This window comes from Bos indicus, chromosome 5, assembly GCF_029378745.1.
Source record: "Bos indicus isolate NIAB-ARS_2022 breed Sahiwal x Tharparkar chromosome 5, NIAB-ARS_B.indTharparkar_mat_pri_1.0, whole genome shotgun sequence".
Classification (NCBI taxonomy): domain Eukaryota; kingdom Metazoa; phylum Chordata; class Mammalia; order Artiodactyla; family Bovidae; genus Bos; species Bos indicus.
Window position 1 is genome coordinate 4936382 of NC_091764.1, and position 16157 is coordinate 4952538.

The 16157-nt window shown below is 37.5% G+C and overlaps 1 protein-coding gene across 9 annotated transcripts in view; it reads right to left on the bottom strand.

Annotated features, from left to right (window-relative positions):
• CAPS2 (calcyphosine 2) overlaps window positions 1-16157 on the bottom strand; it is a 50660-nt gene that overhangs the window by 33585 nt on the left and 918 nt on the right. For 2 of the 9 annotated variants that reach the window (XM_019960189.2, XM_019960186.2), the window contains exons 2-4: window positions 7185-7233; window positions 5532-5577; window positions 3699-3869 (exon numbers count right to left, since the gene is read on the bottom strand). In XM_019960189.2, coding sequence (XP_019815748.2) covers window positions 3699-3869; window positions 5532-5577; window positions 7185-7228 — 261 coding nt within the window. In that variant the 5' untranslated portion in view covers window positions 7229-7233. Of the gene's footprint in view, window positions 1-3698; window positions 3870-5531; window positions 5578-7184; window positions 7234-12789; window positions 12900-16157 lie in introns of those variants that run through there. The other 7 variants (XM_019960192.2, XM_019960191.2, XM_019960188.2 and 4 more) reach the window with 6 other exon arrangements.

Sequence of the window (16157 nt, forward strand, 5' to 3'; positions counted from 1 at the left end):
GGTATACGTGCAACGATCACATGCTAGTAATGTTCAAAATTCTCCAAGCCAGGCTTCAGCAATACGTGAACCGTGAACTTCCAGAGATTCAAGCTGGTTTTATTTATTTATTTTTTTTTTTTTTTTTTCAAGCTGGTTTTAGAAAAGGCAGAGGAACCAGAGATCAAATTGCAAAAATCCACTGGATCATCAAAAAAGCAAGAGAGTTCCAGAGAAACATCTATTTCTGCTTTATTGACTATGCCAAAGCCTTTGACTGTGTGGATCACAATAAGCTGTGGAAAATTCTTCAAGAGATGGGAATTCCAGACCATTTGACCTGCCTCTTGAGAAACCTGTATGCAGGTCAGGAAGAAACAGTTAGAACTGAACATGGAACAACAGACTGGTTCCAAATAGGAAAAGGAGTACATTAAGGCTGTATATTGTCACCCTGCTTATTTAACTTAGATGCAGAGTTTATCTTGAGAAATGCTGGGCTGGAAGAAGCCCAAGCTGGAATCAAGATTGCCGGGAGAAATATCAATACCTCAGATATGTAGATGACACCAGCCTTATGACAGAAAGTGAAAAGGAACTGAAGAGCATCTTGATGAAGGTGAAAGAAGAGAGTGAAAAAGTTGGCTTAAAACTCAACATTCATAAAACGAAGATCATGGCATCTGGTCCCATCACTTCATGGCAAATAGATGGGGAAACAGTTTGGCTGACTTTATTTTTCTGGGCTCCAAAATCACTGTAGATGGTGATTGCAGCCAGGAAATTAAAAGACACTTACTCCTTGGAAGAAAAGTTATGATCAACTTAGACAGCATATTAAAAAGCAGAGACATTACTTTGTCAACAAAGGTCCATCTCGTCAAGCCTACGGTTTTTCCAGTAGTCATGTATGGATGTGACAGTTGGTCTATAAAGAAATCTGAGCGCAGAAGAATTGATGCTTTTGAACTGTGGTGTTGGAGAAGACTCTTGAGAGTCCCTTGGACTGCAAGGACATTCAACTAGTCCATCCTAAAGGAGATCAGTCCAGGGTGTTCATTGGAAGGACTGATGTTGAAGCTGAAACTCCAATCCTTTTGCCACCTGATGTGAAGAGCTGACTCATTTGAGAAGACCCTGATGCTGGGAAAGATTGAGGGCAGGAGGAGAAGGGGACAACAGAGGATGAGATGGCTGGATGGCATCACCGACTCAATGGACATGGGTTTGGGTGGACTCTGGGAGTTGGTGATGGACAGAGATGCCTGGCATGCTGTGGTTCATGAGGTCACAAAGAGTCAGACACGACTGAGAGACTGAACTGAACTGAACAGAACTGAACATAAGTCGAATTAATTAATATTAATTTTGGAATTAATATTATTTCCTGTAAAATTGAAGTTTGATTTTCAGTGTTTTATTTAAAGGTATTTCATTACTCTAAAAATATAGATATGTACCCACACAAATATATATAAATTTACATTTTAGGTGGTAAAACAATTTGATGGTGAGATTCATCACCTTTTATACTAAATGGAAGGAAAACTCAACACAGGAATTTTGCCTTTAGAATCAAGCAGAGTGGAACTATTTTACTGTTTGATATTATCAGTTGATTGATGTATCAGCCTATTTAATTAGTAGCTATAGCCTTTAATTATTGTCTTGGATTCTAAATTCATCTAACTTTAGCTTTTTTTTTTTTATCAGCAAAGAGAATCAATCTGCATGTGACTTCCTGCTTTAAAGAGGGGCTATGTTTCAGATATCAGGGACCTCTTTTATTTCTAGAGATTTACTATCCCAGTGGTAATTCATGTAATTATAATAGGATTTATTAACAACAAATTTATACAGCAGTTTTGGTTCTAATAAGAGTATACTTTTAAATGACATCAGATAAGTTGCTCAAACTCCATAAGTACAAGATTATTATATATAGAATATATAGAAACCAGGGATTTTTTGTAAGACTACCAAAGACATAGTAAACTTCTAATATGTAAGTTAAAAGAATCAAAAAAGTAAAACAAGATCTTCTCCAAAAGAACATATGCAAATGCTGGCTTTTATTTATAAAACCCTTATTTATATGGGAAGATTTACAAACAATATTTATCTTCTCTTAAACCAAAAGTAAACAAAGCATCCTCGTTTGAACTTGTGTTCAAGGGTATCAAGGTTTTTCTTTAAAACTATTTGAATTGTTTTGCCATGAAAAGGAAAGCATGCACTTACAGAAACTTTCATTCTGTTTTCCCAACATTATTACAGTGATCTAAATATCACATGGTAGATCCTACAGATACTACACACCCAGATGCTAAACAGTTATGAAATTGTCCTACCTGCTATTACAGACACTAGAATACTATATTTATGTACATCTGTTTGAATCTGGAAAATTAGCTTTAAAATAAAAAAGACCAAATAGTCCCATAACTTTTGTTTCTCTTTTAGTTAAATACCATGGGTTTTAGTGAGTTCCAGATAGTCCCTACATGGATTAGAAAAAAAAAAGCTGATATGGCACATCTACTTACAACTTATTTAGGTATAAACTGACGATTCATAAATATAGGAGCAAAGTAAATATATAAATTTAATGGCTTTTACAAGCATACCAGAAAGGTCAAAGTTGAATTTTAGAAAGGTTTTACAACTTATTCTTTTTACTCAACAGTAAATGCTAAGTAATACAACTATCAACCTTCCCTGAAAATACATTATTCTTATTAAAAATTAACTGAATGAAGAATTGTATCTAAGTGTTCTTTATTTATGACCAGTAGTATCATAAACTATGTTTTCAAGCCTTTCTAAAATTCACGGTTCACCTTTTTGATATGCTTGTGAAACACCATTAAATTTATTATGTTTACTTTGCTCTTATATTCATGAATGGTGAGTTTATATTTAATTAAGATTAAATTAAAATATAACAGCTTTAGCGATTCATGATATTAAAAATACCTCCCTAACTCAACTAGAAAACAATCATGGAGTGATGACAGTTTTAAAATAAAACAAGGTCACTTGAAAGTCTGAAACCACTTTTCAACTTTAAAGTTTAGTCTTTAAAGTGAGACAAATAGAGTTCAAGACAGCTACATCAGAAACAGATATGTAATACTGCCTTATTTCCAACCCAAGGCAAGTGAAAAACTACAGAGAAAAGACGATTAGGTCATATGACTAAATTTTTCACATCTGAAAATGGTGATAATAACCCACCAAAGTTGTTGTGAAGAATAAACTAGTTAATTTAAGTAAAGTCCTTAAAGAGTGTCCCTGGCACACAGAAATAAGTGTTACCTATTATACTTTATTCAGAGAAGGCAATGGCACCCCACTCCAGTACTCTTGCCTGGAAAATCCCATGGATGGAGGAGCCTGGTAGGCTGCAGTCCATGGGGTCACGAATAGTAGGATACAACTGAGCGACTTCACTTTCACTTTTCACTTTCATGCATTGGAGAAGGAAATGGCAACCCACTCCAGTGTTCTTGCCTGGAGAATCCCAGGGACGGGGGCACCTGGTGGGCTGCCATCTATGGGGTTGCACAGAGTTGGACATGACTGAAGTGACTTAGCAGCAGTAGCATTATACTTTATTATGATTAACGGCAAGATAAATCAGGCAAAAAGATGTTTCTATAATAAAAACACTGTTTCCTTTAAATTCCATTACAATTTTGTAAAGCCTCGCACATTACCTTGTCATCTGTCTTGTTCCTTGGAGTCTGTTGATGTGTGATACTTGACTTTGCCTTTTCGGCATTTCTCTGACTGTATTGTTTATATCCCCCTGTCATTTCAGTTTTGTATTGCTGATGTTTTAGTTTATATTTGTCTGTTGGTGCTGGCAAATTTTCAGGTATTCTGTCCTGCTCCAAGAAGTAAAAAGAAAAAGAATGCTATTGTAATAAAAAATTCAAAATTACTATTAATTTTCCTTATTAACATTAAACAAATTTACCATTTACCTTAGCAGTTATGCTTAAGAAACAGATCACTATGATCTATTTTCTAAGGAGAGGTAATATTTAAAATATTTAGCTGGTGCAGCATGCCTGAGTGGGCACTGGCCTCAAATACCCTAAGCCTGTATCTTGTTTCACAGCTGGAGATCAGTCCTAGTTCTAAAACAGAGAGAAGAAAGAAAGACTTTTCTCTCTACTTAGGAGTTTTAGATAGATTATTTTACTCCTGCCTCAGAAAACCTCCATTGCAAAACATTTTTTCCAGAATAGTCATTGGAATTGGAGGTCACTCATATTGAGAAGCTCTGGTTGCCATTTCTAGAATATTGAAATATTCTGTCTTATGGTGTTATCTGGCTTCCTTTCACATGTCCATGGAATGAAAGGTAGCACAGCCAAGAGATAAGAGAAACCTACAAAGAATAGTAAGAAAATATATACTGTCCCAGAGAGGGACAGTAACTCTAACAGGAGGATAAAGCCAGTACAACATTTTCTATTTGAAACATTTTGTATCCAAGTCTATACCCCAGGAGAAGAATGAGAAGAAGCTTTGGGTGGAAACTGTAAAATGATGCCGATTAAGGTACTTTCATGTAATTTAACCAAGACAAGATGGCAGAGATCACAAATGGAAAAAGATTAACAAAGACAGAAAAGTGAGCCCACCTGGTCAAAGACTGCTAGTCAGAACTTGTGCTCTGATATGAAATAAAACCCTTAATATTGTTTCAAGTATAAATATGTCCCAAGGAGACAGCTTGGAATAAATAGTTATTATTTACTTCATAGTATCCTCATAGCCTAAAGTATGTCAAGAGACATACAAGTTTCAAGAGACCAGTTTTACATTGTTAAACTAGCAACATCTGATCTAATTTTCTGCCATTAGTATAAACCTGTAGCTTACCAGTTTTGTAAGGCATTTTAAAAATGCCATTCTTATGTGAGGCAAAAATGTAAAACAAAGTAAAATTCATCAACAGTATTGTCTGAGATACTAATATACACTATGCGTGTGTGTTAGTCATTCAGTTGTGTCTGACTCTTTGGACCCCGTGGACTGTAGACTGCCAGGCTCCTCTGTCCATGGAATCCTCCAGGCAAGAACACTGGAGTGGGTAGCCATTCCCTTCTCCAGGGGATCTTCCTCACCCAGGGATCGAACACAGGTCTCCTGTATTGCAGGCAGATTCTGTACCATCTGGGCCACCAGGGAAATCCTAATAGACACTAACTATATTTAAACTAAACAAAACAGAGATTGAACGTAATGAAATTTATGGATTAAATAGAGTGACAAGTGCATGCTGTACTTCTGAAAGTTGGTAATAGGAAGTAAATACTAACCAGGTCATATAGATGATGCTGAGTATACAGTTTGTGACATGGTGTTACCCAACCAAAACCAAAAGATGAATTTGTTGGGTTAAAATGAATATGTTCTGTACTAAGTGGCATATATGGTAAATCATCCTAAAAACTAAAATTAAATGACCCTAGTGAAATGCTACCTATAGCACTGTGTTCAAATGTTTATAATATGAAATACCAAGTAAAAATTACCTCCTCATCAGAGTCAACAAGGCTTCCCAGATCAAGTTGTGGGACCCTGAAAGAAATAGTTATGTATCCCATAATTTTTTTAACTGAGTCTTTAATAGTTGCAAGTCATATATGCTATATCTTACTATATAAACAGGTAAACTGAAGCCAGTGGTGTGCTGGCTCTTACCAGCTGTGAGAGGCTTTTGTTAAATATTCAGTAATATTTTGCACAGGTTGTTAACACAGAATTATTAAGACTAAAATTATGTAAACTTATAATTACATCAATTATATGAAAAACAAAGGTAATAAATATTCAAAACTCCTCACTTCCTAATAGCTTTACTGTACGTCACTATTTCTTGCTTTATAGAGGTTATTTATAGCTATCATATCTGAATGGCAATACAGGGCTGGCATATCTTTCCAACTCTGTGTTCAGTGATAGACTGAAATCAGCCACAGTGGGATTATTTACACAAATATGGGCAGATGTTATGAATCAGGCCTTGATATATTATTTTGTTGATGTCCAAGGCTGATAAACGTGGTGGAGAAAATGTTACTAGTGCATATTAAACTTAAAGTATTCCCTGTAACTGTCACATGGCGAATAACAAAAAACTGAGAACGTATTATTCTAGTATTCAAAACTATTACTTGATTCAGCAAAGAAATCACTCATGTCATACTACAATTAATGAAAGTATCAACCAATATTCCCCCTGATGGATATTTTCACAGAAAATGTATAATCAACTTAAAATATGCTTAACTTTATTTATAATTAGCAAGTAAAATATATGATAACCTTATAGTACATGTCTAGAAAACCAGTTGTTAGCCATTTTCCAGCGAACAACTGACTGTCATCACATACTCAATACTGTATCTAGCATGTACACCTAGCTCTGTTCTTTGTCTGGATGAGCAAACAGGTATCTGTTTTGTGGAACACGTGAAATTGCTGATATTTGCCCATTGTTAATCTATAAAAATGTCATTTTTATATAGTTCAGGTTAACATATTACTTTTTAATTTCTATTTTCCAAGAAGCCCTGTAGTCTAATATATTGGATTGACCAAAAAGTTCATTTGGACTTTTCCATAAGATGTTATAGAAAAACCCAGATGAACATTTTGGCCAACCCAATATTTGAAAGAATATAAAAGTCATATCCTTCCAAATTTTAAAAAGCAAAAATTTTAAATATATAACAATTAATGTATTCCAGTCCAAAATTAAATCACTTTAATAAGACTGATAAAATCATCATATTCCTCAAGATAAGATTAAAGAACAGATAACCTCCCATTAAATCCATTTTGACCATCCCAATAAAAGTGCAATATTTTATATACATTTTTTAATAAGTGCTCTTAGCTGAATTTTCTAAATAAAACAATATTTTAACTTTTTCAGGAAAATATAAAAATAATACTAAAGAAAATTAAACAACAAGAGAAGTATTAGCCTTAGTCCTACCATCCTATCACAGGAAATACTTCAGTTTGGACAGAATAATTTTCAGGGCATCAACATTTTTATAAACTTTTCTGTAGTTCATAGTCATAGCTATATATGTAATTTTTCTTTCTTTTTTTGCTTGTCAATGTATATTTACATCTTTACTCAAAAAACAGTTCAAATGTGAAGAAGTGTAACTTACACAGGTAGGCAAGGATCCTCCATAGCACATGATTTGAGGTCCATCTTTGCTTTAATTAAAAAAATTAGAATCAGTATGCATGTGTCATTTATTTATACTTTAAAAGATAACCAATGTGCCAATGCAACAAGACCAATTATAATTTTTCTCAGTAAGCTTACATAAGAAATATTTAGGACGCCCCATCCCTACTGTGCTTGATATGCAGAGATAGGACCATAACCGGCATAGGACTCTGCTCGGGAAGACATTCACTCAGACAGTGTGGAAAATACATACTGAGACAGAGCAGCTGCACAGAGCGTGTGCACCCAACCTAGTCTAGGGAATTGAGGCAGCTTTTTTCAAAATAAAAAAAGGAAACTTTAAATGGAGCTCTGAAGGATAGATAGGAGTTAGTTAGCCAGACCAAGACAGAAGGGAGAAAACTGCTCCAGCCAGGAGGAACAACTTGTACTGCACATGCCCACAGGCAAGAGCTGACAGAAAAGACTGAAATCCAGAGTGTGAGGAGGCAGTGGACAGAGCTGTTAAATTATAATGCAAATTAAGGAGCCTGGACTTTATCCCAAAGGAAATGGGAAGACAGTATAGGATTTAAGTAAAAAATGACAAATATATACAGGTATATGTTTGTAAATATTTGATTTTATTGCTAAAAAATGGGTTCAAAGGGAGGGGATATATGGATATCTATGGCTGATTCATGTTGAGGTTTGAAAGAAAACAACAAAATTCTGTAAAGTAATTATCCTTCAATTAAAAATAAATAAATTTTAAAAAAACTAATATGTCTCAATATATTGACAATAAAATTTCATCTTTATGCACCTGTGGGGGGAAAAAATAAGCAAAGACCAGAATATTAGAGTGAGCTTAGCCACCATGGAATAAGAACTATGTAGGAATCTTAGGGAAAGCTAAAGTTAATAAAAGCAGGAAATAATTTATTTATAAGCACTTACAGCTTACTTGTGAAATATTATCTAATAGATCATTTTTATATTGTTAGCAAGTACAGAAATTATATTCAAGACTTGGCTTCATCACTCAGACTATGAGAAAAACTCAGAGAAAAATTCAGCTCAGTATCAACTTTAATATGGCATTGTATTAAGTACTGTCCCAATAAATAGTTAAAATGTAGGAATGTAAAGTCACAAGATGATCATCTAATGGGATGTATATATATATTTAATATATAATAATAAAATTAAAACAAATGAATATAATATATTGATTCTATTTAATTAATAATAAATTTAAAATATAATTTCATATATAGGAAAGACTGAAAAGTGAGTGTTTGTTGATCAGTTGTCTCTGCCCCTTTGTGACACCATGGACTGTAGCCTGCCAGACTCCTCTGTCCATGGGGTTCTCTGTGGACAGATTATCTAAATAGAATATAGCTGTAGTTTTCATTGTCATCATGATCATTATTATTCCCAAGAAAATGTTTTAACAGACATATTAAAATCTATCTAATAATGAGGCCATCAGTTCAGTTCAGTTCAGTTCATTTCAGTCGCTCAGTCTTGTCCAACTCTTTGCGACCCCATGAATCACAGCATGCCAAGCCTCCCTGTCCATCACCAGCTCCCGGAGTTCACTCAGACTCACGTCCATCGAGTCAGTGATGCCATCCAGCCATCTCATCCTCTGTCGTCCCCTTCTCCTCCTGCCCCCAATCCCTCCCAGCATCAGAGTCTTTTCCAATGAGTCAACTCTTCGCATGAGGTGGCCAAAGTACTGGAGTTTCAGCTTTAGCATCATTCCTTCCAAAGAACACCCAGGACTGATCTCCTTCAGAATGGACTGGTTGGATCTCCTTGCAGTCCAAGGGACTCTCAAGAGTCTTCTCCAACACCACAGTTCAAAAGCATCAATTCTTTGGTGCTCAGCCTTCACAGTCCAACTCTCACATCCATACATGACCACAGGAAAAACCATAGCCTTGACTAGACTGACCTTTGTTGGCAAAGTAATGTCTCTGCTTTTGAATATGCTATCTAGGTTGGTCATAACTTTCCTTCCAAGGAGTAAGCGTCTTTTAATTTCATGGCTGCAGTCACCATCTGTAGTGATTTTGGAGCCCCAAATAATAAAGTCTGACACAGTTTCCACTGTTTCCCCGTCTATTTCCCATGAAGTGATGGGACCAGATGCCATGATCTTTGTTTTCTGAATGTTGAGCTTTAAGCCAACTATTTCACTCTCCACTTTCACTTTCATCAAGAGGCTTTTGAGTTTCTCTTCACTTTCTGCCATAAGGGTGGTGTCATCTGCATATCTGAGGTTATTGATATTTCTCCCAGCAATCTTGATTCCAGCTTGTGCTTCTTCCAGCCCAGAGTTTCTCATGATGTACTCTGCATATAAGTTAAATAAACGGGGTGACAATATACAGCCTTGACGTGCTCCTTTTCCTATTTGGAACCAGTTTGTTGTTCCATGTCCAGTTCGTACCGTTGCTTCCTGACCTGCATACAGGTTTCTCAAGAGGCAGGTCAGGTGGTCTGGTATTCCCATCTCTTTCAGAATTTTCCACAGTTTATTGTGATCCACACAGTCAAAGGCTTTGGCATAGTCAATAAAGCAAAAATAGATGTATTTCTGGAATTCTCTTGCTTTTTCCATGATCCAGCGGATGGTGGCAATTTGATCTCTGGTTCCTCTGCCTTTTCTAAAACCAGCTTAAACATCAGGAAGTTCACAGTTCACATATTGCTGAAGTCTGGCTTGGAGAATTTTGAGCATTACTTTACTAGTGTGTGAGATGAGTGCAGTTGTGCGGTAGTTTGAGCGTTCTTTGGCATTGCCTTTCTTTGGGATTGGAATGAAAACTGACCTTTTCCAGTCCTGTGGCCACTGCTGAGTTTTCCAAATTTGCTGGCATATTGAGTGGAGCACTTTCACAGCATCATCTTTCAGGATTTGAAATAGCTCAACTGGAATTCCATCACCTCTCCTAGCTTTGTTCGTAGTGATGCTTTCTAAGGACCACTTGACTTCACATTCCAGGATGTCTGGCTCTAGGTCAGTGATCACGCCATCATGATTATCTGGGGCGTGAAGATCTTTTTTGTACAGTTCTTCTGTGTATTCTTGCCATCTCTTCTTAATATCTTCTGCTTCTGTTAGGTCCATACCATTTCTGTCCTTTATCGAGCCCATCTTTGTGTGAAATGTTCCCTTGGTATCTCTAATTTTCTTCAAGAGATCTCTAGTCTTTCCCATTCTGTTGTTTTCCTCTATTTCTTTGCATTGATCGCTGAAGAAGGCTTTCTTATCTCTTCTTGTTATTCTTTGGAACTCTGCATTCAGATGCTTATATCTTTCCTTTTCTCCTTTGCTTTTCGCTTCTCTTCTTTTCACAGCTATTTGTAAGGCCTCCCCAGACAGCCATTTTGCTTTTTTGCATTTCTTTTCCATGGGGATGTTCTTGATCCCTGTCTCCTGTACAGTGTCACGAACCTCATTCCATAGTTCATCAGGCACTCTATCTATCAGATCTATGCCCTTAAATCTATTTCTCACTTCCACTGTATAATCATAAGGGATTTGATTTAGGTCATCCCTGAATGGTCTAGTGGTTTTCCCTACTTCAATTTAAGTCTGAATTTGACAATAAGGAGTTCATGATCTGAGCCACAGTCAGCTCCTGGTCTTGTTTTTGTTGACTGTATAGAGCTCCTCCATCTTTGGCTGCAAAGAATATAATCAATCTGATTTCAATGTTGACCATCTGGTGATGTCCATGTATAGTGTCTTCTCTTGTGTAGGGATAAATATTTCAGAATGGCAGTTATCTTTCCTGTCTAGTTACAATAAAATTGTGCTAGCCAATCCAGAATAAAGATAAATTATAGTTTGCAAATCCCTAGGCCAGAGATCAGCAATCTAGACTCAGCTTTGTTTTTATGCTAAAGTTTCATTGGCACACAGCCACGCTCATTTATTTACAAATTGCCTATGTTTTCTCAAAAAAACTGCAAAATGGAGACACTGTGCAGCCCATAAAGCCAAAAATATTTTTATTTTAAAAGTTGGATATTTTTGTAACCAACATTTTTTTTTATCCAATTCGTTTTTAATGCATTTTATTTTTTTAGAGGAGTTCTAGGTTCACAGCAAAACTGCATAAAATGTACAGAGATTTGCCACATATTCTCTGAACTTACACCTGTATAGCCTCTCCCAAGAAGGGCTGCTTTGATTAAAATTATCAAATAGTTCAGATTTAACTCATAATATTGTGAACCATAAAAACCTCAAAGCTGTCACTCATGTATATAAGGGAGATGGCTGAACACAAAGGAAGGAGCTCAGATACTGAAGTCAGAACTGAGTTCAAAATCCTGATGAGTCACTTAATCTCTAGGAGCCTCAGCTCTTCCATATTTGAAAGCAGGTGAGGCCTGTCCCCTTGGGAGATGATCCACACTCTGTGGAATGTGCTTCTCCCTGGGCCACCCTTACCTGTGGGGATGGACCACATTCTCTCTATGGAATGCGTACCTCTAAATAAATCAACGTCTTACCTATCACTCTGTCTCTCCCTAAACTCTTTCTGCAACCAGAAATAAAGAACCTGAGCTTTAGCGAGTCCTGACACCAGCCTCCAATTAACTCTGGATGCTTGGAAGGAACCCTGAAACATCTCAGAGAGGAATGTTAAACTAATCAGGTTTATTTGGAACTAAGGCCCCCACCGAGGTGGAGGATGGAATGATGCTGTTGACCCTTCTGACTTTAGTCAAGTAACGCCTGGACTCTGTCAACCTTTGAGTCTATGCTTAATTCTCCTCTGCTCAAGCCCCATCATGAACATGCATGGACCCTGAGCTTAAAACTTCCCCAGTTTTGCAGTTCAGGGAGACTCTGCTTTGGGAAAAGGTCCCTACTCTTCTCCTTACTTGCTGCAAGTAATAAATCCTTCCTTTTCCCAAGTAAATAGATAGATAAAAATACAGAAGGGTTGGTTAATAATAATACCTAACTCAAAGGTTTGTTGAAGAATAAAGTAAACTGCTGAAACATTTATTGTGTTTGCTGATAAACAGTAAGTAGGCATTCAATATTTGAAACAGTAAGAATAGCAAGGAAATATATATCAATGTTATGTATTTCTAAACTAAATTTTATGTTTGCTCAATTCTGTGGTGATTACAGGGACAAAGTAGCTTTACACTTACACCTAATCAATAATATACAGTAGTGATATTATGAAGGTTGAAAAGAGTGAAAGTCCTAACAATAGAAGCCCAGATTCTTTTCCTACCTACCTAACACAAAATATATATTGATTATTTTCTTCTTCTTTCTCCTTTTTTAATTTTTATATTGTATATGTATGCAGACATACATAGACAATTCTTAAATAATAATAAGAAAACATTGATATTAAGCTTAATTAAAAATAAAACATTCAAGTAATGATCAATTTTCAAGTAATGATTATCTTCAATTTTTTCTGTTATTCAAATCTAAGTATTAATTCTAAATATTTGGGGGGATGAATTATCATAAAAACACGAAGTAAGGAGTCAGAAAACTATTTAATGACTCTTCCTACAAGAGGAAAATTATATAGCATACATACTTGTAGTAGCTTCTTTCTTCCAGAGAATGGCTGAGTTTGAGTTATAGGAGAAGCAGCAACTCCTTTAACCTACAAATCCATTCAAGTTCATGTCTTTACCAAGCAGCATACTTTGAAAAAGGTAAAACAATATAAAATTATAATTCTTATTCTAATTTTAAATAAGTCATACAAATTGCATAATAATATTACATGGAAAGAAGTCAGGTGGTTAATCACTTTTCCGTCTTTCACCAAAATCAACTTTCTGTGAGGCAACTACATTATGTGGGACAACATTTATGGGGTAAATATTAGTCTGAGCAATGGCCCCCCTGAAGACATTCATGTCCTAATCATCAGACTCTGTGAGTATGTTACCTTAAACGGTGAAAAGCTTTCCAGATATGATTAAGTTAGGATTTCAAAATATGGAGATTATCCTGAATTATCCAGGGGACCCAATTAATCACCTTATAAAAGGAAGAAAGATCTGAAGATGGATGTGCAGGTCAGATAGGAGCTAAGATTTTAAGCAGCGTTGACTTGTACTTTCAACAATTAAGCTCCCATTCCAGGTGATACTCACTGTGTAGATGACTTTTTGAAACCTTGAAGGAATGTAAATGTACTCCTGTTATGATGTTCTTTGTTATGACAAGATATAAAACTGTGTTGAAAACCCATCTGCTCCAGAGCATTTCCTCAGAGCTATCTGAGAGGATGTTTTCTAGGCTATAGTCCTCCTGCGTGCATGCTAGTCACTTCAGTTGTGTTTGACTGTGTGTGACCCTATGGACTATAGCCGGCCAGGCTGCTCTGTCCATGGGATTCTCCAGATAAGAAATTGGAGTGGGTTGCCATGCTCTCCTCCAGGGAATCTTCCTGGCCCAGGGACTGAACCCATGCCTCTTAGGTCTCCTGCATTGGCGCATAGGTTCTTTACCACTAGCACCACCCAAGAAGCCCCACCTACTATAGTCCTCAGTTTTGACTCAAATAAAACTCTCTTCTATTCATGTTGCTGTTGTTGTTGTTGTTTAGTTGCTGAGTCACATCCGACTCTTGGCTGTTTATCTTCCCCATTGACACCCATTTCCATAGCCCTCTCTCCAAAAACTCCCTTGCCCTAAGCCTGGGGTTCTGCTGCATGAGCAAAGTCAGGAAGATTTACCAATCAACAGCAGACTTATTCTGAAAGCATCCCAGATCATTAGATTTGAGAACACCCTGACAGCACTAGCAAATGGCTTTCTTTTCAGAGATAGCTTTCAGAAGGAAGAAACTTTGTGGCTCCTCTGGTGACTCAGTGGTGAAGAGTCTGCCTGCCAATGCAGGAGACTCAGGTTCAATTCCTGATCCAGGAAGATCCCAAATGCCATGGAGCAATGAAGCCCATGCACCACAAATATTGAGCCTATGCTCTAGGGCACAGGAGCCACAACTACTGAGCCCACATGCCACAGCTGTTGAATCCAGATGCCTTAGAGCCCATGTTCCACAAAAGAGAAGCCGCCACAGACAGAAGCCTGTGCACCTCAACCAGACAGCAGCCCCCACTCACCAGAACCAGAGAAAAGCCTGAGCAGCAAAGAAGACCCAGCACTTTCAGTCACTTCGCAAGCGCTATTGTATTTGCCAGGATGATAGGGACCATCAAACCGAGTTAAAACAGAGATGCTAAACAATCAGCTACCTGACTAACTCCATACATCAGCCTCACATTATTTACACCTTAGTAACATTATTGTCCAGCTTCCCACGTGGCACTCGTGGTAAAGAACACTCCTGCCAATGAAGGAGACACAAGAGACGCAGGTTCTATTCCTAGATGGGGAAGATTCCCTGGCAACCTACTCCAGTATGCTTGTCGGGAGAAACGCATGGACAGAGGAGCCTGGCAGGCTACAGTCCATAGGGTTGCAAAGAGCCGGACACGACTGAAGCACAGCACAACATTATATCACTATAGGCCACTTTAAGTCACCGTGCTGTACGTGAAAATAATAAAAACAACAAAATTTATACCCTAAATGCCCATGGTCTCCTTGTTCCTTTCCCCAGGCATGACAGTCATCATTCTTCACTGTAATTAGCTCTTTTTTATCTCCCAAATAAACAATCAAGACCACGAAGGTTAGTATCTGATGCCTTTAATATAGCAGATGCTTACTAAAGTCAATAAATAAACTAATGCATAATCAAATACCTGAATACATTTGAAACATATCCTTAGTTTCACACCTCTGCACTTAATTATGACATGATCATAATGCCCCTCTACAAATTCTGTCTTCAAAAAATTAGATAAGGTGTTCAAAGTGTATTAAGCATAAAGAAGAGTAGCTATGATTCTTCACCACTCTAACTATAATCCTCAAAAAGGCAAAGATTACTACTGGTTTTCCTCACCCTATAGCTCAGCACTTAACAGGAAAATAGTAGGAGCTTAAATATTTGTTAAAGTGAATTCAGTCAATTCAGATATGTGTTATTTCAGAATAACAATTACTAGCTGTAAAATCCCATGGATGGAGGAGCCTGGAGGGCTGCAGTCCATAGGGTAGCTAAGAGTTGGACACGACTGAGCGACTTCACTTTCACTTTTCACTTTCATGCATTGGAGAAGGAAATGGCAACCTACTCCAGTGTTCTTGCCTGGAGAATCCCAGGGACGGGGGAGCCTGGTGGGCTGCTGTCTATGGGGTCGCACAGAGTCGCACACGACTGAAGCAACTTAGAGCAGCAGCAGCAGCATTGATAAAACAGCTCAATCTTCTGACTATCAGACCCAGAAAAATGAATTTTACTTTGCCAAATTATTTGCTAGTTATTGCAGAGTTTGAAGTCACACAGGTTTCAGACCTGAATTTCACTTCAACACCATTTCCGGTACAAGCAATAGGGAAGGGGATGGGAATTAGCTGCACAGACTAAGGAAAACCAGAAACCTAAAGTGAAGTGAAGTGGTTCATTCATGTCCAACTCTTTGTGACCCCATGGACTGTAATGTACCAGGCTCCTCAGTCCGTGGAATTTTTCAGGCTTCAGGCAAGAGTACTGGAGTGGGTTGCCATTTCCTTCTACAGGGGATCTTCCAGACCCGGGATCGAAGCCCGGTCTCCAGCATTGCAGGCAGAGGCTGTACCATCTGAGCCACCAGGGAAGCCCAGAAACCTAAACTTGGTGGTAAAAGAATCAGCATTTCAAACAAGTGGCTTGGAGCTAAATCCTGGATTGCATACCAAGGGCTGTCTTTGCCCTAAGCGCTGAATATGTAGTTGGGGTATGCTGGGGATAGGGTAGCAAGAGGAGAGAAGAGCAAGGTCTGATGGCTTCTGTCTCCACCCAAACAGCTGCCAAGTCATGAGATGTTATTTCTAGCATGT